The sequence below is a fragment of the Pholcus phalangioides genome, unplaced genomic scaffold (genome assembly GCF_987345545.1).
Source record: "Pholcus phalangioides strain wild (caught in Gottingen) unplaced genomic scaffold, Ppha-v1.0 ptg000024l_1, whole genome shotgun sequence".
Classification (NCBI taxonomy): domain Eukaryota; kingdom Metazoa; phylum Arthropoda; class Arachnida; order Araneae; family Pholcidae; genus Pholcus; species Pholcus phalangioides.
Genome location: NW_028301616.1, coordinates 24,704,606 through 24,730,660, shown reverse-complemented (window position 1 = coordinate 24,730,660; position 26,055 = coordinate 24,704,606). Strand labels below are relative to the sequence as shown.

General features: G+C 35.3%; 1 protein-coding gene and 1 long non-coding RNA gene across 2 annotated transcripts; both read left to right on the top strand.

Moving 5' to 3' along the window:
- Positions 1-11: 11 nt before the first annotated feature.
- On the top strand, positions 12-16,418 carry LOC149069068 (transmembrane protein 42). Its single transcript, XM_089250584.1, has 3 exons — positions 12-1,023; positions 7,157-7,303; positions 12,187-16,418. The coding sequence occupies exons 1-3, from the start codon at positions 847-849 to the stop codon at positions 12,325-12,327; spliced, it is 465 nt and encodes a 154-aa protein (XP_089106710.1). The 5' UTR covers positions 12-846; the 3' UTR covers positions 12,328-16,418.
- A 3,647-nt stretch (positions 16,419-20,065) lies between these two features.
- On the top strand, positions 20,066-23,741 carry LOC149069067 (uncharacterized). The gene is made up of 2 exons (XR_016195141.1): positions 20,066-20,424; positions 20,846-23,741. It is a non-coding gene; the product is annotated as an uncharacterized LOC149069067 (long non-coding RNA).
- Positions 23,742-26,055: the final 2,314 nt, after the last annotated feature.

Below are 26,055 nucleotides of genomic sequence, written 5' to 3'. Positions count from 1 at the left end.
CATGGGTTTGATAAAAATTTGGCGAGTGGTGGTTTTCGCCAGCAGCGCTCGTGGCGAACTTCTCAGTGTTTTTTCTTTTGAGAGCAAATTTTTCACTTCCCATCTTAAGTGGTGTTTTCTTCCTGATCGGGAACATGCCAACGCCATCTATAGCTAGATCCATCTCTAGCGCCATCTGTAGTTATAGGAGGTATTGAACATGCCCAGTAGGGCCGCAACTGGAGCATCTTTTTAGGGAGAGTTTGTTATATCTATAGTAGCCTTTATCAGCAATATCGTCATTTCGGATTGGCTACTAATCCGAAAGCGGTCTGCCATGTTTGTTCACAAAAAATTCGGATAGCGTTAACTAAAAAAAATAGTAATAAAATACTAAATAGTTTTAAAAAAAATCTCTTTCACACAGAATTTGCTGCCATCTATGTTTTAAAAATAGTGATAGCTAAAAGTTTTTCGTTTGCTTTTTGAATAATAAAGAGCAGCATAAGCAAAGCCGCTTGAAAGATTCTCTTAATGCAGCTTTGACTCTTGCATGAGACTCTGAATGCAGCTTTGAGCATAAGTCTTATATTTTTTCTGTTTCTGATCAATAAATGAAGTTCTCGAGTTATTAGATAGACGACGGCAAAAACACTCATGGACTGTAAATTACGTCAGCCCATTGCTGACCATATAATGTTCAAGTATTTTGGGCAACTTCCAAGGGTGATTTTGTAAGATCTGGCAACTCCGCTGAGGTCGCACCTTTGTTTGTAAACAAAAGCCCCTGAGAATCATTGATAGTGATGGAGATCGTTGAGTGCACATCTTTATTAACCGGGTTTTTTTTTAAATGATTGAATAGACATGAAAGGGATCACGTATTCATTCGTGTCGGGCCTCCTCGCAGCGACGGCTTCGCTCTGCGGGAAATTTTCGATGGCCACCGAAAGGACTCTTTATTTGTGCTCCACGACCGTGACGTTGCTTGAAGAACAATTAGAAATGGACTTGGAAAATGAACATAACCACGTGTGTCTAAATGTTAGTTCACGTTGATGTTTTGAAATTGTCATTCAAGCTTTTACTTTGAATTTGTATTGATTTAATGAATAGCTGAGTTTGAGAACTGCCACAAACTTAATGAAGAGAATTATTTAGGAGTTACAGTGGTCAGTTTGTTTTAGTGGCTGAAACAATATTAACATGGCTTTTCTTTAACAGCGCTGTATATTATTTATCATGAGCAATTGAGACTGATGTAACCAACCATAGTTCTTGCGCTGGTTTAGATTCAAATACAGCAGTTGTTCCCAAACTTGGAACAGCTGTCGTATGGTCCGCCACTTGGCGATTATTTGGCGCCACACATGTCTGATGGCCCGACGAAGAGTCGCCAAGGCCGTCAGACACTACGGACGCGGAAAAAAAAAACATCAGCGTGCAAAACATAATAGAAACCACCAAGCATAAAAATCGAAAAAAATATCAGTTAAAAATTACACCTGGCCCATTTTTTCAATAATAAAAAGATCGGGGCATAAGGAATTTTGGGCTTAAATATTCTATGTATTAAAACTAAAACCCAGACCCCTTTTTTCATAAACGGATCCGGCATGAAAAATTCTGTAGGTTCATTTTAAATAATAAACCGATAAAACAGAAGGCATGGCAATGGATGAATAACTAATAAATACAACGAAATAATAAAACGGTATGATACAACCTGAGCAGTAGATAATAATCCGTAATGACGTAAGCTACAGAAGGGAGGAATAATTATCAAAGAGAGAGAGACGCGCTAGAAATGGAACAACGGCTGCTTAGAATTTTTGAAAAAACGCGGTGAACAAAAGAAAAATTCTGTTTGGCGAAGCTAGCGCCATCTAGTATCACCCAACGAAACCGGAAAAGTGTTAAAAAAATACGACAACCCAGAGAAGCATTATGACGATCTTGGCGACTTATCGCGAGAAAAAAGTCGCCAAAGTCGTAGCGGACCATACTGCATCTGTTCCAAAGAACTGAATAAGCACACACAAATATGAACGGCTCACCATAATACCTCTGACATGGATTGGTGCACCCCTGGAACCACAACTTGCACTTAGAGAACCTCTGATATATGGCCAAACCTGGGGAGCTCAAAAATATGACCTAAATAGAGGGACCCAAATATTTTGAATTCATAGCGATTTAAATATATTGGGCTCTAGGATAGCTCAGTGGGACTTGCCACTAATTTAGTGAATGGTCTTTGAGAATTTGTTGTCGCAGACTGAAAAACAGTATTAACATGAGTTTTTAGTGCTGATGTACACTATTCATCATGAGAAGTCGTGACTGATATAACCAGTCACAGTTCTTACGCTGGTTTAGATTCAAATTCAGCATTTTCCCACCTTTGCCTCATTCACCGTTTATCTGTATCTCCCAGAATAGGCTAATAAAAATTGCTTCAAAACACTGATGCAGACTGCTCCCCCACTATGCCTCTAACATAGGTTGGCGACACCCCTGGGGAGCAATAATGCATGTTGTGAAAACAACTGAAATATACCTGAAAGACCTTTTGCAACCTTTCAACAAGAAACACTCGAAAACAGTAAATAGAGTGACTCGCCAAGCAGGAATTTCCAAAAGTGGGCGATATACCACATTAAGCAGTATGAGCTACAGATACAACATAAATCCTATGAGTTGATCTAGGAAGTGGGCAATGAGAAATAAGTTTGGAAGACTACGTTTTTAACGGAGCAAATCATTACTTTTCACACCATCTCCTCTCCTTCAGTTACACATTCGTGCAAAGAAAACCAGTCTTTCTAGCCTATTATTCAAACCAGTTCAGTCTTTAAAATTCAGAAATTTAAATTACAGTAGAAACTCCTCAATTCTGACGCTGTAAATATTTTTTTTTTCCTTAACAGGTGGCTTCAGTGTTTTTCTTTACCCAAGTTCTTTTGACTTTTTCTTATTACAATGAGCTACTTTTTTTTTTTTCCTTTTGTGCACCACTTTCTTTTTCTCGATGTATTGTTGGTTAATCACATTTGTTGTGATTTTCAGGCTTCTGGGAAAGTGGAAACACAATTTCAGCACCTGTGTTGCATGCCTTGATGAACGATATCAGTTAAATTGACTGATCAAAAGAACTTTACCCCTTTATTTCTCCGCACTGCCCTGTACTGTTAAATTTAGTGTTTTAGAACTTGCCCATCACTCTGTTAATGTTCTGTGATCATCTAAACAAATGTGTCAAGAATGGCGTTTGATGTATCTGGTGCAAGCGGAAGCATAACACTCTAACTATATACGAGAAAGTTGAACTTTTGAAAAACTGGAACGTGGAACACCAAGGAGAATGTTGTGTGAAGAGTATGGAATTGGAAAATCTACAGTGTACGATCACCAGAAACGAAAAAAAGATATCTTTCAGTTTTTTTTGGACAGTGACTCACCGAAAGAGATGGAGAAAAGAAGAACGATACGCTCGGTTAAAAACAAGGATTTGGATAAGGCATTGATGAAATGGTTTCGGCAACGTCAGAGTGAAAATGTGCCTGTAACTGGACCGGTGCTGATGCAGCAAGCAAAGAATTTCCACAAAGAAATGAACTTGTCCTCCGATTGTGAATATTCTCATGGATGGTTAAGCAAGTTCAAAAGTCGACACGGCATTCGACATTTCGGTGTGTGTGGTGAGCGAGCATCTGAGGATGAAGAAGCAGCGGAACGATTTATAGAGGACTTCAATGAACTGATTTTCAAGGAAAAATTATCTGCTGAACAAATATATAATGCATCTTTGACATGTTTGTTTTTGAAATATGTCCCAGGGAAAACTTTGGCAGCAGAAAACGAACAAGTGCCAACAGGTTTTAAATTCCTCAGGGAAAGACTAACTGTTTTGGCTTGCGCAAATGCAGTGGGTACCTACAAGTGTAAGCTTCTCGTCATCAGCAGAAGCACCAATCCTAACCCATTCAAAGGCATTGAAGCATTCCCCACAATTTACAGGTCAAATAAAAAATCCTGAATTTAATAGGAGATATTTACTGATTGGTTTAAAAACCACTTTGTGCCAGAGACCCGAGCTCATTGTAGAGCGATTCATTTTCCTAACGATGGAAAAATATTGTTGCTTCTGGACAATTGCACTGCTCAGCCACTTGTTGACTTGTTGTCAGAAGGAAATGTTCTTGTTTCGAATTTCCCGCCAAACTGCACTTCTCTTTTACAGCCTAAGGATTTGGGCATTCTGTGATCTTTAAAGTGTTGCTACAAGAGCAACTTTCTTAACAAAATGTTGACTTCCATTAATGATGATAAGAGTGTGCTCGAGTATATCAAACAGGTGAATATAAAAGATACAGTTTGGGGAGTTACACAAGCCTGGGAAAGTGTCACTTCGGACACTTTAATAAATGGCTGGAACAACATATGGCCTATGACTTCACTTATTGAAGTCAGACACTGTATCCGATGAGACACATGCCAGGGATACTGAAATTTCGAGCTTGTTAGAATGGGTTAGAGGAACGTATCGAAATAACTTTGATTTGAACTATGAAGACATTAAAGAAATGCTGAATATTGATATTGATGGGCTGGTAACAAACAAACAGATAAATGACAAAATTTGAAACATGTCTGTGAATCCAGAAGAGACTGATTCAGAGAATGATGAAAATGGTGAAAATTAGAGTAATGGAAAAACAAAACGAGTTCCAATAAACCAGTTGCTTTCTTCTTTATCTAATGTAATTGAAGGTCTGGAGCATCGAACCATCGCAACCGTGAAAAAGCTCATGACTCTCTATAACATACAAACGAGCTGGAAAAAGAAAAATCGAAGTCGATGAAGCGTGGTCAACAGATCTCGTATGTTCCGATTAATTCCTGCAAAAAATACTTAAAGAATAAGTGAAGTGATTTTTTTTGTATAACTAGAGTAATGCAAATTATTTATTATGGTTTGATAAGATTACAGTGGAACTCTGACATAACTCAGACATAACTTGTTCCATAAACATGCTCATAATTCGAAACACTTGTATATCAAGTAGAACTTCCCCATAAAAAATAATGAAAACTCAAATGATTCATTTCGCAACCGTCTTTCTCTCATCTGAAGATGATGTCGCTCCACTATTCAATGAAACAATGAAAATTTTAACAATTGGCTGATGCGAAGGTCAATTCAGAAAAGAAAATTTGATTCCTCTATGGGAAATCAAACCCCCCCCCCCTCCCTACTATCCTCTCACACGAAGTGTCATCATCTTCAGATAAGTTTCTGTCTGGTGGCATATGTCGCATACAAGGTGCAACTGATGGTCAGAACTGTGAGAAGTGATAGAACTTGTCAAAGCAAACAACTTTCATCATAGCCTACAATGTGGAGCTGGAAAGCAAGCAGTGAGAAAGCGCCTGCATGATCAAAATGTAGAACAAAGTAAAGTCAAACAATAAATTAAAAATAATCTTTATTATCGAAAACTTTACAACAAATGCGGCCCACACATGAGTGCTGTGCATATCAACCCTAGAATACTAAGAAAATAGCTGATAAAAACTGCATGTTAACTGCCTATACCTCTACGTCTCTGAGACAGAGTTAGTAGTTATTCTAGGGTTAAGTATTTCAGTGTTTCGTTCGCACAGGTGGAACATTTTCAAGAAATAAAATCGTACATAACGGTTAGAAAAAGGCTACTACTTACACTTTCTCCTTGCTTCATCGGGATTGGTCCATTGAGCAAGGTTTTCTCCCATTTGCACGAAATTGTTCCCAAGGACTCTGGATAGTGCGTGAGGGCCAATCTCATTATTTTTAAGACGGGGAAATGAAGCACTGTTGATCTTCATCCTCTTTTCCTATCTGTTGAAGCAGATGGGAAAATCTTGCTTAACACACCAAAGCAGTGTGACTCAAGCAGGAAGAAGGCGTAAGTAGTAGCCTTTTTTCTGTCTGGTGCTGGAGATGCCTCGCCCAAGCCTTTTTCCCTGCTGTTGCGTAAGTTTTTATATTTTGAAAATGTTTGCCACTCGTGCGAATGAAACATCGAAAGATAAAACTTCATGCACCGGCGCCCAAAAACTTTGAATTTTACTTTACATGATGGCCATGAAAGACTTGTTCCCCCCCTTTCCTAAATGAAGTGTTTTGGAATTATCTTCTCAAAAAAAATAAAAATTTGGCACCTAATGTATTTTTTGATTGGTCAATCCCTATCATAGAATATTATTAGGTGATTAATTAAAACAACTATTTATGTCTACGAAAAACAAAAATAGTATGAATTATTTCTTGCACTCAATTTCCAATTGAAATCAAGATGCATTAATTTCTAAATTAATATTATCTTTAAAGCCACAATATTTTCCCACATATTATCAATAGGCCTTAGAGTTCCTCCTGATTTTTTATCATTTGCCGCAATTTGGCTAATCAAATAGAAAAAGTTAGAGAGAACCTCAGCCAAATTGATTTGTCATAAATTTTGAATTCCAAAACAACTGCATCAAAATGATTTGATCATCGGGGAGAGGGGATGGTCACTCTTGATTTGGTGAAGTCAGTATTTTATTTATTCGCCAAATGAAATATTTTGGTGCAATGGTGATCAGCAGCGTGAACTCTGATAGGCCTAAACAATGAAGATGATGCAGCAATACAATTTTTGTGGCTTTCGTGCAAATGCTCGATTCATTAATATCGGGAATGTTTTCAAAATATTCCCAAAACATTTTTTTGCTGCTCACAGTATGAATATGTAGCATAGTAATGAGCGAGTTAGGAATTATCTAATTATCTTCTGACCAAACAATTAATTTTTTTAAAGCAATTCTTTTTACATGATTATAAACTTTTAACCGACCTTGGTCCAGTAAGTCGTGCTTCAGACCTGTTCATTGTATGAATCCCCGCAGCAGAATGTGCCAAAATGTGTGACGTACGTTGCAAAACAACCAGTGCTGTTGCAGAACAATCTGGAAGAATTTTAAGAATAGTGTAGAAAGATGCTATTATATGTATATGTGAATTTTTACCGCAGGACATTTTCAGTCGGCTGAGGGCTCATTGCAGAACATCGCAAAACATTCTGCTTTGGGGGTATGAATATTCAACTTTTTTTCCTCCATTCATTTATGTGTATTATTTTATTTTCAGGTGATTATTTGGGTGAGAATAGGATTCTTCTTTGCAATGATACTTTGTAATGCATTTATGTGGACCATGTTCACAAAAGCCTTAAATAAGTGCGCAACATCTGTCGAAGCTTCTATCACCAACGCCGCTGCTAATTTTCTGTTCACCGTAAGCAATTATTTTCAAATAGTATTCAAAAATTATTTTTGATTATCATAAATTACAGTTAAACTTGTATTCAACACAATGCAAGGGACCAAGGTTTTTTTTCTATTGAATACAGGGTTCCATGTAATAAAGGTTCACAATTGACACAATGTGTAAAATTATATAATGATCTCTTATAAAATTGAAACAGAATAAAAATTAATTAATTAAAAATTATGTAAATACAGTCAAACTTGGTTAATTCAGAACTCAAGGGAACAGTAAAAAAAGTTTGAATTTTCCCCAATTCATCAATGGGCTGAATTAATAAAAAGAAGAAAATTCTTGCAAACAAAAGGGTCGAAGTAGAAGCATGTAAAAGGAACTGCTAAAAGCAAATCCTTCAATCTGTATTAATGATTACCTTTTGCTCACAAGTAAATTCTTCTTATCTATTAGTAAAAGGTGAACAGGAGCCAATCTAATCACGTTGGTCTCTGGAAATCAGCTGTTTTGCCCTTTAACTCCCTTCTCTGCAGGGGGCTCTTTAATCTGAATCTGAAACTGATTGTGAGCTCAAAATTTTTTATAAATTTGAGTTGAAACAACAGTTTTTATTCAAGGTAATTATCTATTATCTTAAGTAATTTTTTTTTCACCACTTTTCCTTGACGTTGAGGGCAATTTCTATTCCCATCATAATCCACACCTCCAAAATCTTCATTTTCTTGAGGGTCCCCTTCATATGGTTCAAAGTCAGAGTCCCCCAAAGATTTGGCTATATTGTGCAAAACAACACATGCAATCACAATTTTCGGGATATTTTTTAGTTTTACATGACAAACATATTGCAATATAGGAAATCTCAGCTTCAGCTGTCCCAAAAACCCCTCTCTATGGTAATTATTTATTTTTCAGAAAGGCATTGAATTTCTTTTCTGTGCTCTCTTTAGCATTTGAGAATGGAGACTTTTCTGATTTCAGAATTTCTCCAGATTCGGGAGTCATGAACAGATTAAGGCAAACTAACATCAACACTTGTGAAAATTTCTCTGCCATCACAAGTTGCTTGCAATATTTAGAGTTGATTTCCCTTAGCGGCTTATGTACTCATTGCCATGGATTTTCAGTTTCAGTATCCGTACATGGGCGCAATCAATCACACCAATAACTGTTGGAAAGCGATATTTTCTCTGCCATAATTCCTTTGCCTCTAGTATTTCATCTTCTTTAGTGGAGAAATTTATCCATCCTTTGCTATTATAAGGTCTACTACAGCACGTATAGTCATCGATACTGTAGCTCACGAAACTTCAAGTTCCTCGCCAATTCCATTTTGATAACCAGGATCAGCAAAATACAGCAAACATTTTAATTTTTTACGATGATGAAAGTGCACCACTGCTGCATTAGACTTTTTCCATCTATAAAGTAATTTGTAAGCCATTCCAAATTTTTTTATTAGAAACGAAATAACCTTTTAAAATCAGAGGTATGTGGGTTTCGGCGAGACTTGTGATTTTTCACTTTTCTCATGTTCACTAACTCAGCCATAGCGGAATGAAAATGCAGAACAGCCTTTTCCTTCACGGATGAGTCTGCTACTGCCCAGCCTCATCATTTCTGAAAGATTTGCTCTTGCAAGTAAGTAAAAGGTTCTATTTATTAATAATCACTTACTTCAGTCTTGAGTAAAAGGTCAACTGAAGAAGGATTTGCTTTTACTAAAAAAAGTAAAAGGTTCTGCTTTTTTTTTTATTAATATGAGAGAAAGGGTTTACTTCGTTTTTTACAAGTAAAAGGTTTTCCTTTTTATTAATTCGGCCCAATATTAGATAACTATACTTTTACAAAAAACCGCAAACTTTTTATAATTATAAAAATGTACTGAACCCTATCATTTTCTATGCCAGTTTTCTCATTATAGCAACTAGTGTTTGCATAAAATGTGAAATGATAATGAAAACTACAAGTAATTCTATTTGCAAATTTGTAATTTTCATTTGTGCTCTGTTGGATGCTGTTAAACACTGCACAAAATCAAGCATATATAAAAAACAAAACATGCGGTTTTCAAGCTTCAACAGCCTTATTTTTTCTGACATGTCTGTAGCCTCTGCAAATGTTGGAATAGGGACTTCTGTTGCTTGCTTAGATTTGTTTTCCTCATCTACACAAGAAGATGCAATGTGACTTGACTCTAATTTTCACAGCATCCATGAGTCAAACACAAATTTATTCCTTAGAGGTGAGCAAGAGTTTGAACCTTGTTCGGACATGGTAAAAAATGTTACTAAGTTACATTTGATATTATAAAATATATGAACTATAATGCTAGAAAAATATGAATCTCCAACACATTTGACCGTACAATAAAATGTGATTTCAGCACTCCAGCTTTTTAATAATCACCACGCACACAAACTTTTGTATTTCTCAAAGACAGTAACATTTGCATCTGCAGGGGCTGATGAAATCATCCAAGGTCTGGTAAAACACCAGCTGCAGCGAGAAGAAAAAAGCTAGTGCAGGGAATTAGTGAGGAAACCATTGCTTCTTAGAGCCAAAACAAAAAAAAGAGATTCAGATTTTGTTGATAGTAACATTCATTTCTCAGCTACATATTCTATTCTGGAAAAGGTCAAGTATACCACAAAATAAAGAAAAAGGTGACTGAAAGTTACCCAGGAATACTAAGAAAAGAGACATTTTGCAAATTTCATATCAGAATAAAACTTCTACTTATCCAAACCTTGCAACAACAAAAAAATTCAAATTAAACAAGTAATTTTGACATCAAATTAAATAAAAAAAACTCGCGGGGAATTCCTAAAATGTGAATTATCAAAAAAATTTGAATTAACCAAGTTCAAATTAGCTAAGTTTGCCTGAAATTTAAAAATAAATGAAGTAATTTGCACAATTATATAGTTATTAAATGTTTATTACTTGATATGATACATTATTTATTAAAAATACATACATACATACTGCATTTACTTTAACATTACATTATATAGTCCATTACATACATTTACTATTCACATCTCGGAATAGTGAGTAAAAGAACTTGAAAACAGTGCTGTAAATAAATAAATTTTAATTTTTTTCCAGTGGTCAATAACAAATTTTTCTACATGTAGTTCACGCCCCTTTTGCTGTCTGACTTGCAGTAAACAGTTTTGTTTTAGAAATCATACATAAAATGCCTGAGTCACTAAAGCTGCAAAGCAAAATTACTGCAGTTCTTTCAAAGTTTTGACAGCATCTGTATAAATCTTTTTTCTTCTGAAAGTGGCAACATTTATCTCATTTTCATCCTCTTCTTTTTGATTTCCTCTAAAATTTTCGATGATAACGTCTATATTTGTTGTGTCATGCTCAGTTTTTTACATTGTTGTCTATGTTTATATAGTCCTCAGCACTGCTATCACAAAAAGTAACTTTCATGCAATTTTCTATGTCTTATCATTTGGGAATTCAACCTTTTCACTGATTTTTTCCACATAAAAGCCTGCTTTTCCGAAACATTTTATAAGTTTCTGGAAGCAGCTGCCTTACTATATATATATGACTTATTGAAATCACAGCATCATTTGCGGAAACGATTTTTGCTAATGTAGGGGAAGATGACACAAAACTCACATTGGCAAGCAGAGATTGCATAAAAAATTGTTGTAGAGCAATTCAGCACTTTGTATGATTCCTTTGGCCCTATTGGTGTTGGAAACACTTGTAGTGTTTGTGTGAAATTTTCTGTGAAGGTGCTGCTCGTTGTTAAATCACTTTGAGACAGGGCATAATGTTACTCTCTTAACTCCTTTTGGTGTATTTAGCTCTCTAATTCCTCTCTAATATTGTGCAAATAGTAGGTTGACTTATAGAATCTAGTAGCAATGTTGGTTACTCCCATACCTTGCTCATGTTTTTTGATGACGCTTCTTAAGTTTCAGAGTAATTATCTACCAATGGCTTTTCTTAATCTTCTTCAGAAACCATTTTTTACAGCAAAAGTACTAAAAAAAACAGTCACTACACAGAGTAGGAAAAAAAAACATTAAGCATACATTCCACTTGCTTATACTACTACATCTAGTTTTGTATTGTAAACAGTCACACTCGCATGTGTGTCCATTTTTTCTATGAGGCACTCTGACTGGAGACTGTATGGAAGAATGTTACCTTCAGTTCGACAGTACGTGTGTGTGTGCCTGAGTGGCATGGGGGTAAGATGCTCGTCTACCATTGTGAAGGTTGTTGTCTGGGTCCCGGATTCGAACCCAAGGGAGGATATAGATAAGATATTTTCCCTAACGAACTCGAGGCGACCACCAATAGACAGCGCCTTCACTTCCAACCCATCTCACTAATGGCAGTAAGTTGCAATATAGTGATATGGCCAGAGTTGGTGTTTGGTGAAGTAGTAGTACGTGTGTGTGGAAACAAAAAAAAAATCAGCTCAATTCATGGCCCCACATTCTGGAGCAGGGCCCCTAAGCTGGGACATTTAGTGGGGCCCCAGACCTTTTCACAGGCCCTTCAACAGTAAACTTATGGCATGAAATTATGAGAATTATCCCAGGCCTCCTGTCAGCCCTACCCTTGTGTGGGCCATAGCTTAGTTATGAAAAAGTAACTAAATATACAAAGCTCAAAATTTTTTGCTCGCATAGTGAATCAAAACTTTTGCTCCTTAACTGAATTGCTAATTGATTGAAGTTCCACTATATTCTCTACAGACAACTCAAAGAACAATTTGCAGTGATACCAGGTCAGAACCTTTAAATTGAGACTTGCCCAGTCAAATATCCACTCACATCAGATATAGTCCTTTGTTTTAATTTCCATTTCTCTGAAAAATCTTAAAATTAATTGTTTCTTTCTAATTAATTTTTGTTTTACAGGCTATCTATGGACAAATGTGTTTCGATGAATCGCTAAGCCTTATTTGGTGGATGGGTACGTCTTTGATAATTGCTGGGTTGATGCTAATGCACCGATGTAGTAATCAACAATATTATGCTGTAAAACAAAAGAGAAGTTGAATGTGGTTATTTATTGCTGCTTTTTGATAGGATAATCAATTTTCCAATATTTATTCATATTTTTGAATAATACCTATCATTATGTGTTGTGTTGTAAGTTTTTCTATTCTGCCATTGTTGCCTGGCAATCTCGCGGTTAGCACACTGCTTTTCAGTTTGACAGACCTGGGTGCAAGTCCAGACCATCAAACATAGTTGTTTCGATTTCTCTTTTTAGTGTAGGGTTGTTTGTTTATAAAAATGACCACCGAGCAACAAAATTATGAAATTCTGTATTCTGATACTTACATCTATATCTTTTGCGTTTTTTTAAGTCTGTATGTCAGTAAGTAAATGTGATCTCAGGAAATATTCAGAGTTATGATTATGGTGCACATTCCTGTCTCTGTTCAAATTGAAATATATCAATGCTGATTTTATTTTTATAAAAATATTTGACTTGTAACTGTTGTTCACGTAGACGAACATAATGTTGAACTGAAATCGTGACTTGAAGCACTTTTGATAATAATATGATTTGCTATGAGTTTATTTTATATGATGAATCATCAATTTGATGATGATTAAGCTGTTAGGGGCACAGAGGGATGTTTGTTAAATCTAAATTTTATTCTTTTTAATTGCTTGAGTTATTAGGTTTGATGTCATGACATTCATGCTGTAATCTACTGATGAGCAAACTACAGCTCATGGGCTAGATGCGGCCCACCAAGAGGTTCCATTCTGCCTGCCAAACCTGTTCTAGTAAAAAGTATCAATACATACCACACAATATATATCTAGGCTGACCATATCTCCATCATAAAAATACAGGAAATAGAAAATCAGGATTCATGTGGGAGATTACAAATTATCAGCAAAAAAATTGTCAAATGTGAGTTAAGTTTTGCTAATTATAGCCAAAAAAATTGTCAAGTTTGAGTAAAGTTGCCACCTATTGCCAAAATTGCTAACTAATTGCCAAAGGCGGGAAGTAGGGAGCTCCCACCAAATGCAGTGGGTGAAAATTTATAATTCAGCAAACAAAATGTATTTGTTTGACAAATATGTGAGATGGATATGTTTATATGACTAAGTCACGAAAAAAATCTTAATTCTTGATTTTAAAGTTCAAGTAAGCCTCATTGAAAATAAGAGAATTTTTTAATTTTTTTTATAAGAAATAGTTGGAACGTCCAAAATTATGGATATGTCTCATACAATACAGGTCATATGGTCACACTATATATACAAATTTCTGGCCCACGGACTGAAAAGTTGGCGCACCACTGCCCTAGACATTATTTCCGGTAGTACACAATCTTCATAGATATATGCTGCAGACTATTTCCTGAGCGTTGACATAAGGTGGTGATTGTGAAAGCTTCTACTACCTTCTTTGAGGAATCTAACTTCTCAGGAGGTAGTAACTTGCTGTGCATACCAACAAGATGCTGGAGTCTATGGTCTATGGCTGCAAGGTCTTGGCTGTGAAGCTGTTCTCCGAAACTGAGAACAAAGCATGGCGTTTCATCTGCAGATTCTTCAGTTGATTGCGATAATTGCAAATAAAATGTCTATGTTCTTCCCCATCTGGCATTTTTTCAACTGTCTTTCTCTGATTTTACACAATATGGAATTCTCCATGCCCTATTCACTTTTTTTATAAGACTTTTTGTTTTCAAAGGTTAAAATTATTGCAACGCTGATAGATTTCTGTGACTGCATGCAAGTGAAGTAATGGGTTAATTTTTTTATGTAAAAGTAGTGTCTCAGATACAGATTTCTTGGATTGTTTCCATCAAAATATGGTCCTTTGCTGCAGGAGAAATGTCAAGTTCTGTTATCTGACCGCACTCATGATAACAGCCATAAAATATCATCACTTGGCTAATGATCATTACCTTGGCTAACAAAGATAATTCATTCTGGAATCAAACTCATCAGCTGAAACATGATTTTTCATAGGTTTTCTAGGAATTGCCCAAAATTTCAAAGTAACATTCATAAAACACCAAAAAAGCACAGTAAAAAAGATACAATCGATTGAAGGCTAAGATAAACAACTTCACAATTGGATGAAGAAGAATTTAAAGGAAGATGAAAAAACTGAACATAATTTTATTTTATGTACGCTAATACAGTTAGGTTCATAAGCTATAGTGGAAAAAAAGAGTGTGTGAGATGGTATGCTGAGGGCTACAACTAGGTGCTTGGTAAGCCGGGATAAGCACTCATTTTGGTGCTCTGTAACGTTGAAGCAGAGGTTAAAGGGTGAAATTTGCACCCCTTTTGGTCCGGTGCCTGAAGCACCAGACTCGTCTGCGCCACCGTAGTTGCTTCCATAGGTGATATAGTCAGCTCATTTCTCTGTCACACACATACAGATGGAATGGAAAAGATACCAGAGTTCTTACAATGTCCAGACTTTTCGGTTTGGTATTAAGAGTCTTACAGTATGCAATGAAACCATTCATGTCGAAAGCTTTTTTTTCTTTTAAATTCATTTTCTCTGAGCTTGATCATTCATTTCACACATATACTCATTGGATTAATTTTGACTGGCATGAAAAATTAGCTCATGACTTGGCAGTTTTATGGTGGGGCCGTTCAAGTATTATGTAAGCAAATTTTTAGCCATTTTTGACCTCCCCTCGTCAGCAAAATTTCGTCATCAACTCTGCCCCTCTGAAACCTAACGTATATTGGTGGGATCAGAGATGTACACAGGAGGGGGCATAGGGCGGCTCGTGCCCCCTCCCAAACGATAAAAATTTATTTTTTAATGCAAAAAAAATTTTTTTTATTGACATTTCGTACCTTTACGAAGGAAATACCTTTATATTAAGTTATTATAATCAATTTCTGTTAATTTCAATGTTATTTGAAGGCTATGAATTCTAAATTTATCTTTAATAAATTCATTGCGACCTACCCTCTAAGCCATATAATGATAAATCGCATAAAGGTCCTTGGCCCGATGACCAAATATGGCCCTGGGGTTATCTGATGCGGCCTGTCCCCCTCAAATCTAATTTTCTAAAAATGAACTAAGCGGCACATTTAAAGATCGCTTAAGTGTCCTGTGGTACAATTCCAGAACATTTAAGTGACCCGTTGCACATTTTCAGATCACTTAAATGACCCGGACACAGTTCCAGAACACTTAAACGATCTGTGACACATTTAGAGATCCCTTGAGTGACAGGTGACATAGTTTTAGGGCACTTAAGTGGCCCCCAGTGTTGCTCTACACCACTCAAGTTACCCGTGGCACATTCTCAGATTATTTAAGTGATCCACTGCATATAATTACTGGTCACTTGAGTGATGCGTAGCACAGTTCCAGAGCACTTAAGGGACCTGGACACATTTCCAGGGATCCGCGAAACATTTAGAGATCACTGAAGTGGCTCTGTAGGGCACTTATCAATGGGGGGCAATGTTACTTCAAGTGCCCACAAACTATCGAAAGGTTTTTCTTGTTTTTGGCGAACTGAGTAAGATGTCATTAAAAATATTTCATATTTTCATAAGGGTGGTTGATGACGTAAGCATTATCCGAACCCCCCTCCCCCCCCCTCGTCATCAAAAGTCAGCAAATCGGAACCCCCCCTCCCCCCCCCCCATCGATGATGATGTAATACTTGAACGGCTCCTTAGTGCATGCTAACATGCATATTAACTAAAATGTTCTTTAGCTGAATTTGAATCATTAGCCGAGGCAGTGAAACCTTGAAAGAAAATTTGTAAGCTAGGGCATCGGTGGAGATATTTCTCCCCCCAGCGTCACTGGCGAAGCTGACTGATCTAATGAAAATGCATATACTGTGTATTAATAACCATCATCATGCCGCCGCCACCCCTTCCAAGCCTTGCAAGTCTATCTCCTCCTATAAGCTGAGGCATTCGTTAGCCAAGGTATCACTGTATTAAAATGTAGTTGATATCTTTTTGGTAATTTCTATTTAATAAATTTAGCAATTCTGAAGCAATCTCATTATTTTTATTTTTATTTTTTCATTTAATATGCATTTATAATTGTTTTTCTTTATTGGTTTTCATTTTAATTTATTTACACCTGAAAAATGCTTAATAAATATTATTTGAAGATATTTCTTGACTGATTAATATAATTTCTATATCTATCCTATGTATTATTCACACATTCCATCTCCTAACCAGATTCTGAATAGTATTTTTACCAGGGTTGGGTTTTTGATGTCAAAAACCATGACCAACATAAAAAACTGGTTTAAACCGTCGAAAACCTAAATGAATGCCTTTTGATACTGTTTTTGCATAATGTTAATGCATAATACAATGTTTTATTTTCAAACATTAATTTATTACAATAATTAAAACAAAATGTTAATTATAATTTGCAATTTTGAATTTTTCAATGTAAGAGTCTATAATATAAAATATATAATTTTATTGTTTATTTATCTAAGCTTATCTTAACTTGTGTTTAATTTGCTAAGAGGAATAGAGCTGTTTATTCAAAATACGTATGGTAGGGCATCAGGGTTAGGTTTTTGACCCCAGAAACTAACTTGGTATTAAAACTGTCAAAACTTACTGTCAATGATGCCAAATAGTTTTTGTTAACCTGATATGTTAAATAACAAAACACTTACTTTTATGTAGATTAAGGGGGTTTATTTCAGAATTATAATTACTGAGGAAAAATGCCTATTTTGATAACAATTAAATTAAATTTTTAAATTTTCTGATCCGCCCAAAATTTTATTCCATATAAAAATTCTCGCACAGCATTTGTTAATACACTAATTAAACTCATTTATTTTCCCCTAAAAATTTCTTAGCTATTCACAGAGTGTTAAAGAGTATTTTCAACCAAAGCAGAGCTGATAGGACTTGATACCCAAAAAGCATTTTTTTACACATTTAAATACAGCTTCAATTGGAAAACCATTGCATTATAAATGCTAGTAAATATACCATATCATAGTGCAAAAGTAAGGATAACTAAGTTTGACTAAGGATAAGTTACAGGAGTTTCTTAAGCATCATATGCAAGCTAGCATTATCAAATTAAATGACATTTTAGTCTTACAATTTAGTATTTTGATCTCTGGATATATTTCAATGTTATGCGCAGTAAGAGTATCGTTCTAAGTATCAGTGGTTATCTAGATAATTTAATAATAACAGAAATCTCACCATTACATATCATCATCATCATCAACCATTTTCAATTCACTGCTGGATGAAGGTCTCTAAATTTTTCCATTCTGCTCTGTCTGATGCTTTAGTCATCCAGTTGACTCATGCCACTTTCCTGATCTCATCAATCTCTCTTGCATGGGGATGCTTTCTCGGACATTTACCACCACGCTGGTACCAATCTAGAATACTTATTGTCCATCTGTTGTCCTGTCTTCTTGCAATATGTCCAGTCCATTTCCATTTCAAACGTTTAATTCTTTCCATGATATCGTATACCTTTGTGTGGTTCCTTATCCAAGTGATTCGTTCTCTGTCTCTCCCTGTAATGCCTAGCAAACATCTTTCCATGCTCCTTTTTGTGTTGTCTGTAGCCTTTGTATCATCGTGCTTGTGTGTCCACGTTTCAGCTCCATAAGTCAGATTGTCCTCTTCAATGCACAAAGGGGTTGAACATAACTTTATTCTTTTGCAGATTCATTTTCAAGCCCACCTGAATACTTGCCTTTGCTAATTCTTGTACCATTTCCTCTAGTTCATCTGGATTACTGCTGATAACAACAATGTCGTCTGCAAAACGCAAATGGTTTTGAAATTCTCCATTTATTTTAATTCCTTTTTTATCCCAATCCAGTTTTCTGAATAATTCTTCTAAACCTTAATAATAATGAATAATTCTTCTAAAAGAGTTTTGGTGAGATAGTATCACCGTCTGACTCCTTTTCTGAGCTTAATCTTTGCTTTTCCTTTATCCAAACGAATCGTTGCAGTTGCTTTGTCATATATTTTCTTGATGATATTGATGTATGTCTTCTCTACTCCAATTATATCTAGAGCTTCAACAACAGCAGATGTGAAGACAGAGTCACAAACGTTTTCTCAAAATCAATGAAAGCTATACACAAGGGTAATTCGTATTCCTTGTGTCTCTCTATAAGTTCCGTGATTGTTTGGATGTGATCAATTGTACTGAATCCACTTCAAAATCCTGTCTGTTTGACAGTTCATACTTCTTTTCAGAGGGTTTTTGGCCGTAATCCTCCACGCGGGCCAGTGCGCATTGGAGGAAGCCCATCCGCATCCGTTCACCACGTGTTAAACATGGCTACTTATAGGCTGCACCAAGATAAGGTGCGGATTGGACTTTAAGCCTCTACTCCTAGTTGATTCCTTCAAATCCTCATAATGAAGCAATTAAAGGGTCTTCCCTTAGTTAAGTAAAGACTATTCTACAGCCCCAGGAGGTATTCCATTGCATATATGATGTAATAAACCTTTTTTAAAACACTTATCTGTTGTAAAAATAGTACAGTAGATGGTTTATATCAATGCACACATATATAAGCAGTTGAAGAAATTTTGGAAGGTCACGAATCAGAGAATGTCAAATCATTCCATAGTTTTCCCTTCAGTGTTTATGCTATGCTTTATTCAAATTTTATATTTTATAAGAAAAAACCATATATATATATATATATAGTCACTTTAAACATTACGTGCAATTGATGTGTGTATTTCCAATGAGAATTTTTATATTGAGAAGCAATATTTTAGGTCTTTGATAGTTTTGACAAAGGTTTTTGACGTGGCAGTTTAAATCGCGGTTTAAACCGTCAAAAACTGCCATATGCCAAAAATCTGCAACCCTGATTTTTACCCATTTCCTTAAATACCATTATACAAAATTTTATTTGAGGACGGGGAGGTATTTCACAAATTGTCGTTCGTGAACCTTAAGAATAAAATGCGCTATATGTGCAGCCGACTTTCGTATTCCCTTCAGTGTTAAAAAACCACAGAACATCAAATTCAACCGACCACCATTATGCGGTCACGGGCACCGAAAAAATGATGGTTTTCACTTTTCGCTAAGGTACTCCAAGTGGGAGTGGCTGACACTTCCTTTTTGTATGCGAACCTTCAAAGCTGATGGTGTAGAAAACGCTCATCGCAAGAATATCCATCGCCGCTGCTGATATCCCAGAAACCTCGAGTTTTTTTTGAAAACCAACGCTTTAATATTTTGCGTCAAGGCTATTGGTATCTTAGTTAGTAAACTTTCCCCCGACTTCTTATCGGTCGTATGTCCTCGGCTGTACCTCTACTACGATTTCAGGACGAAATAACTGGGTTCTAGGCTCCCAAAAGAAGAAAACATTTTATTTCATTTACTATCCAACATCCACAACGAAGCCGTCCTGTTCCTTCGGTACCTACTTTCCCTCCCCCCTCTCTCTCTTTTAGAATGTCTCAAATAGTTCCCCTTTTTTTTCTCGCGCCTTCTGTCTCTCTTCGGCCTTTTTTCCTGAACCTTATACAGTATCTAAAGCCGGGCCGCCCTTATCAGACACTGTGCGAAAATAATTTCGGGGCTCCTTATCCCCGATTCAATATACTTTGCGGGGAGGGGGAATCGGCATCCGAAAATTCACGCATTACCACAGAATATCAATGGCGGCTCGTGACACGACCTCCTATATAACCAGGGTCTAGGCGTGACCTACGTGAGTGACAAGGCCAACTCAATCCCCATCAACATACCTCTGACGTCACCAACCTTGGGGCTAACCGGATCGGAAAGACCCCTAGTCAAAGCTGTATTAAGAAGCTTTGCCCCTAGTAGAAACAGGTTCTTCTGCCATAATGTTAAGGAAACTCCATTACTCTGTACATTTTCCTTCTAGTTCTACGACACAAAGCATGTTGAGGAACATTTTTTTCCATGAATTTCCAGTTTAAACATCAAATTAATAGTTGTTATATATGTTGTGAAATATGCCACAAACTTGTTCAGTAGTAAATTGTAGGGGAAACTACAAAAACGGCCCCAAAGTAAAGGTGTTCGGTTTTCCGAAAGAAGAGCAACTAAAAGGCAAGTGGTTGAATGCTATAAAGAGGAAAGACTTTACTCCAACAAAAAACAGCAAGGTGAGCTATGTATTTTTTTCTTCACGTGAAAAAAAATTATTACGCGCATGTTTTTTTTCTTTTAAATTGATTACGTATTTTATATTCTATCTCTATATTCTGATGTGATGTCCTAGCAGTAAGGGAGGATCTTCTGGGACCGGTATATAGTAAATTTATAGTGTAAAAAAATTTACATAGGCCTATTTAACACTGGCAATAGTGAAATATAATAATTACAATTTTGTATGCATTTACTTAATGATACGATTATATTAGTTGACATAGGCGTACGCAGAATTTTCTCGGGGTGGGGGGGTTTAAATTTTTTCTTACAAAATAACGCTATAATCTCGGCCCCCTTTGCGTATGCCAATGTTAGTTGATAATTATTGTTGATTTAATGATAACTCTACAATATATTTTCATTTTAAACGTATAGGTATGTGAGAAACATTTCAAAGAAGACGATATAATCAGTGAAGTGACGGAATATGATCCTAAATCAGGAAAGGAAATCACAGTGAAGCTTCAAGTGTCACGACCAAGAGCAGGAGCGATTCCCACAATTTTTCCTGATTGTCCGAGCTATATGTCTTCCTACAGTCGCAGTAGAGAAGCACCAGAAGAAAAGAAAAAAAGAAGAGAGTTTCAAAATTTCAATAAAGCTATAGAAGACAGCAGAAAAGAAAAAGAAAGGTTTGAGAAAGAACAATTTTTGAATACTTTAGATGATTTGAAATCAAAATTAAGTGTTATTGATAGTAAAGAGTGGAGCACAATAGTTAAAGAAAATAGTGTTATGTTTTTACTGATTGAGCAATCACCTGCTCCTCAGATTAGCTCATCAGTTGTAATTGACAATGAGTTAAATGTTTCTGCATATATTAGAAATGTGCCTGTACCAAAAATTGCAAATATAAATTTACCGGTGAAAATTAGTAGCTGCCAAACATTGAGTGAAATTTTGATAGCCTTAATTGCTGTGTGTAGCATTTCAAAATCTGATACTGGCAGTGATAATATCATTCTTCTTTTGAAAAATTTATTGGAATATTTTCTCAAAGAAAATTCTAAAGATGAGTTCTTAAATTTTTTTTATGATCAGATAGTTTTGAAATCGTCTAAAAAACCAATTTATTCCCCAGAAATGATAATATTCAGTACCTTGATTCACACCCTGTCACCTCATACATATAAATTCATTAGACAATCAAACAAACTAATTTTTCCCCATACATCAACTATTCAAAGGTTATGCTCAGACTCCAGCTTGAGTCCTCATAGTGAACAAAATGATTCTGACTTTCTTAACTATCTAAAACAAAAAGTACCACATTTAAAACCACCTGATCTAAACATAATCCTAATGATAGATGAAATTCATTTAAAATCATATTTGGACTATAAAGGAGGAAGTATTGTTGGCATGTCTCATGATTCATCAAAACTAGCATCCAGTGCTCAAGTGTTTATGATAGCCAGTGTTACTTCTTCCTATAAAGATGTTGCTCATGTGCTCCCCGTGAAAACAATAACTTTTGATAAATTACATAATTTCATTAAAAAGCTAATTCTTAACTTAGAAAATATTGGATTTCATGTGTTTTGTGTTATAACAGACAATAATGCCATTAACAGAAAATCTATGTCTCAGTTTGTTAATCCACCAAATTTTCAATGCATTTACCCACACCCTGTTGATCATGGAAGACCATTATTTTTTTTAATTGATCCTGTTCATCTTCTAAAAAGTATAAGAAATAATTGGATAAACCAAAAGAACCATCAAAAATGTATGTATTTTCCATCCTTTGATGGCATGACAGACGCTCAAAATTTTCACACTGCATCCTTTAATTCTCTCAGAAAATTGTATGAGTGTGAAATGAACGGCTTGATCAAATACGGCTATAACTTAACGTTAAAAGCTCTTTTCCCATCATGTCTTGAACGCCAAAATGTAAATTTAGTCCTAAAAATTTTCAATGAAAGTATCATTAATGCCCTTTTAGAAATTGGTGAAAAGAAAGAAATTCCACACTTCAAAGACACTGCAAACTATATAAATATTCATTTAAATTGGTGGAAAATAATGAATGTCAAATCCAAATACATTGGAATTCGATTAAATGATCAGCTCAAAACCCCATTAACTTATTCAGCTGATGATGAAAAGTTGATATTTTTGCATAACTTTTTGAATTGGTTGGAGGAATGGGAAAAGATGAAATGCACTACAGGCATGTTAACAAAAGAAACACACACTGCACTAAAAGTAACCACATATGCTATAATTGAAATAACATCATATTGTAAAAATGAGCTCAATATGGATTACATCCTTCCAGGAAAATTTCAGACTGACAATCTCGAGCTCAGATTCAGCTTATATCGACAAATGGCAGGCAGTCATTATCATATAACTATTCGTCAATTGTTTGAATCTGAAAACAAGCTGAGAATTCGAGCAAATATGAAACTAGGCATCATTTCAAAAAAATATACAATCCCTGTGAATGACATAATTTTAAATGATAATTTTGGAGATATAAATTCAATTGATGAAAGATCTGAAATAATCAATTTTGAAGTAGATGAAGTAAGAGAAAATGAAATTGAACAAGCACATGAATATTTACCTGTTTTGGCATACATAGCTGGGTACTGTGTATTCTCAGTTTTGAAAAACAGTAAATGCGATAGCTGTAAAACTATATTAACAGTCGATAAAGAATTTGATTTTGAAGAAATTCACAGTTTAATTATGAAATTCGATCGTGGTAAACTTCTTTTTCCATCATCTGCAGTAGTGAATGTGGTGTTATATAGTTATCTGATTATTGATAAATTACTTAGCAATAAAGAAAATGAATTATTGAAAAACAAAAACCATCGAAACCTTCTATTCAAGGTTTCAAAGAAATACATAACTGATGAAAATCTGTTTGTGTTTGATGAGTTTTGTTCTTTTGGACACAATGCAACAGAAATTTTAAGTAAAATTTTGTGGTCATCTACAAACATATTTTTGAACAACTTCTGTAAGCAAAGAAACGATTCTTCAGTCGAAAGAAAAAGTCAGAAGCGAAAATTAAATACTTTAATTTCGCAATAAGATGCTCTAGATGGATTCTTTAATCATTGGTGCTGCTACGTAATCGGTTATAAATACTTGTATTTTTTGCTTGTAATTAATGTGATTTTTGTGCATATTGTATATATAATATTTTATTTGTGTGTGTGTAACAGTAAATAAATTTCTAAATTTGAAATTTCAGATGTGCCAAACATTTGCTTTTATTATCTTGAAATAAAAAGTTTGTTATATCTGATCATTGATGTGTTTTAGTTTACTTACTCAAACATAATTTAGAGAGCTTTAAAATGCATATTGTTTTTTCAAAAACTGATATAATATTCTGACTATTGTTTTAATGTTCGCATTTATACACTTCTCAATCCTCTATAGCAGCGATTCTCAACCTTTTCTGACTCGCTTTTCAGTGTATACTTTCTATGGCGGAGCCCTGTTTAGTATATTATTTATTGGCGGTACCTTTTTAGGCCTCTTTTTTTTGTTAGTTTATCAAATTTACTGATTTATTTTATTATCGTCGAGTGGTCGCGGAGCCCGCACCGGTTGAGAACCGCTGTTTGGTGTATATCTGAATATACTTGGCAAATATATAGTCGGAAAAAGAAAACTCATTATACCAATTTATTTTAACGTATACGCAAATACAATACTTTTCATCCAGAAACAGTGGATCCCGTGTTGGCACATTTTTTGAGATTTTGCTGGTTGCTAAGCAAGATTTTATCGATTGAAAGATAACACGGTAAAATAAAGGCAAACTGTACGTTTCATCCTCAAAGCCATTGTAACTAATTAAAATGCCCATTAAACTTAATTAAATTCCTGTGTTGATGCAAGGTTTAAATTGGAAATATGCTATCACAAATTTCATCCGTATTTGAAGAAATATTCACTATGTTTTTATGGAAGTGAGCCACACACATCGAGGTTAATATTCCGTCAAAAACACAACCTTAAAAAAAAAAATCCAACAGCTAAAGAGAGAATTTTTCCCTGTCCAGCGACGCGATGCCCCACGAGTGCTGACGTCATTTTCGATTGAGGGGGCCTTGTTACTTTCGAAGGTCACGGTCTAGGTGGTCGGATATTTTGGGGGTGCAGATTTCCAAAAATATACCGCCATCTATCGGTGATGATATGTAGGCTGCATGCTGGGCCGTAACTAGGATTTTTGCCACCCCCACCAATTTAAAATTCGATAATTTTATATCATTGTGTTCTTTGTTTCCCCCTAAAACTGGCCACCCCCTAAATTTTTCCGCCGGGGGCAATCGCCCTCTCAGCACCCCCCCCCCCCTCCATCTCTAGTTCCAGCGCTGAGTACAGTACCCACAACTTTTAACCGAACGATGACGTCATCTTGGGTTCTAAAAGTTGTAGAATAAAGCAGCTTTCACCAAAAATTATGGTTTGTGATTTTCTACTCGAATATGTGCAATTTGTTTTGATGAGGGGTCATCTACATATTTATTATTGTTCAAACTTCGAAATCTTCAATATAAACCCTTATTTTTTTCCATCTTATCTGATTTATCGCATTGCATTTACCCTAAAAATTAAATTTCATCGCTGTAAGTATAAAAATAAGAGAGAGAGATATGAGTAAAAATGTGTTTGGGGACGCTCTCAACATTGAGAAACTGAATTTGAAGGTTGATTGCAGAGGGAAAAAAACACACTAAACAAGTTTCGAACGATAAATGCTCCATACGCTACGCGAGTGTTTGGATTTTTTTTTTTTTTAGTGCTGTTGAAAAATAAATAGTTTTTATTTTATGGAAGTGAAAACAAACGATTTTAGTGACTTTATATCCATGATTGAACGAATATTTATATCATAATTATTCCGAACGATGCATCGCAAAGCAATTGTTTGTGACGACAATTTCATCAATTTAGAAAAAAAATATAAGAATTTTCCGTCGAACATTGCACTATTTTATATTATAATTTTGTTTCATTTTGAATTCCTCAATTTTTAATAATGCTAATAATGCTAAAATACGGATGAAACGAAATGCCGTGGTTTTAGCAGAGACGACTCTACCAATAGCCACTACCCTAAACTTGGCGCACGCTAAGATGATTTACACTATTGGGAGAACCGTTATTTATTGATTATTATCTCCATAAATATTAACATCAATCTAATTGTATGATATTAATTTGTGAATTCTTTGCACGTTATTATATTTATCATTTTAGCTCATGAATATTGTCTAAGGAATGAAACGAATTTCTGAAATAGTGAAAAATATCAAAATTTCGTTGTTTATTTGTTTACTTGAATACTTAAAAAAATGTTTGAAAAACTGGATGGAGAGAGATGTGACTTATCGTATCACCGTATACTTAAAACAACAACTGCCCATTTCAGTAAAATTATGAGCTTCATATTTAAACATTTTCGCATAATTTGTTATGAGAAATTTTTCAATGAGTTTCAAATTTATATCTAGTATATGGTCCCTAAAAGTGGTCATTTTCATGCAATCACTCATATCTCGCGAAATAGAGGTCAGATTGGAATGAAAATTGATTCTTGTGGGTTT

Bases quoted from the DNA above. Each gene is read 5' to 3' on its own strand.
- LOC149069068 (XM_089250584.1), top strand. From the start codon at position 847: ATGAAAGGGATCACGTATTCATTCGTGTCGGGCCTCCTCGCAGCGACG. The intron at 1,024-7,156 runs GTTAGTTCACGT...TTTTATTTTCAG, and splicing joins ATAACCACGTGTGTCTAAAT to GTGATTATTTGGGTGAGAAT. The intron at 7,304-12,186 runs GTAAGCAATTAT...TTTGTTTTACAG, and splicing joins CTGCTAATTTTCTGTTCACC to GCTATCTATGGACAAATGTG.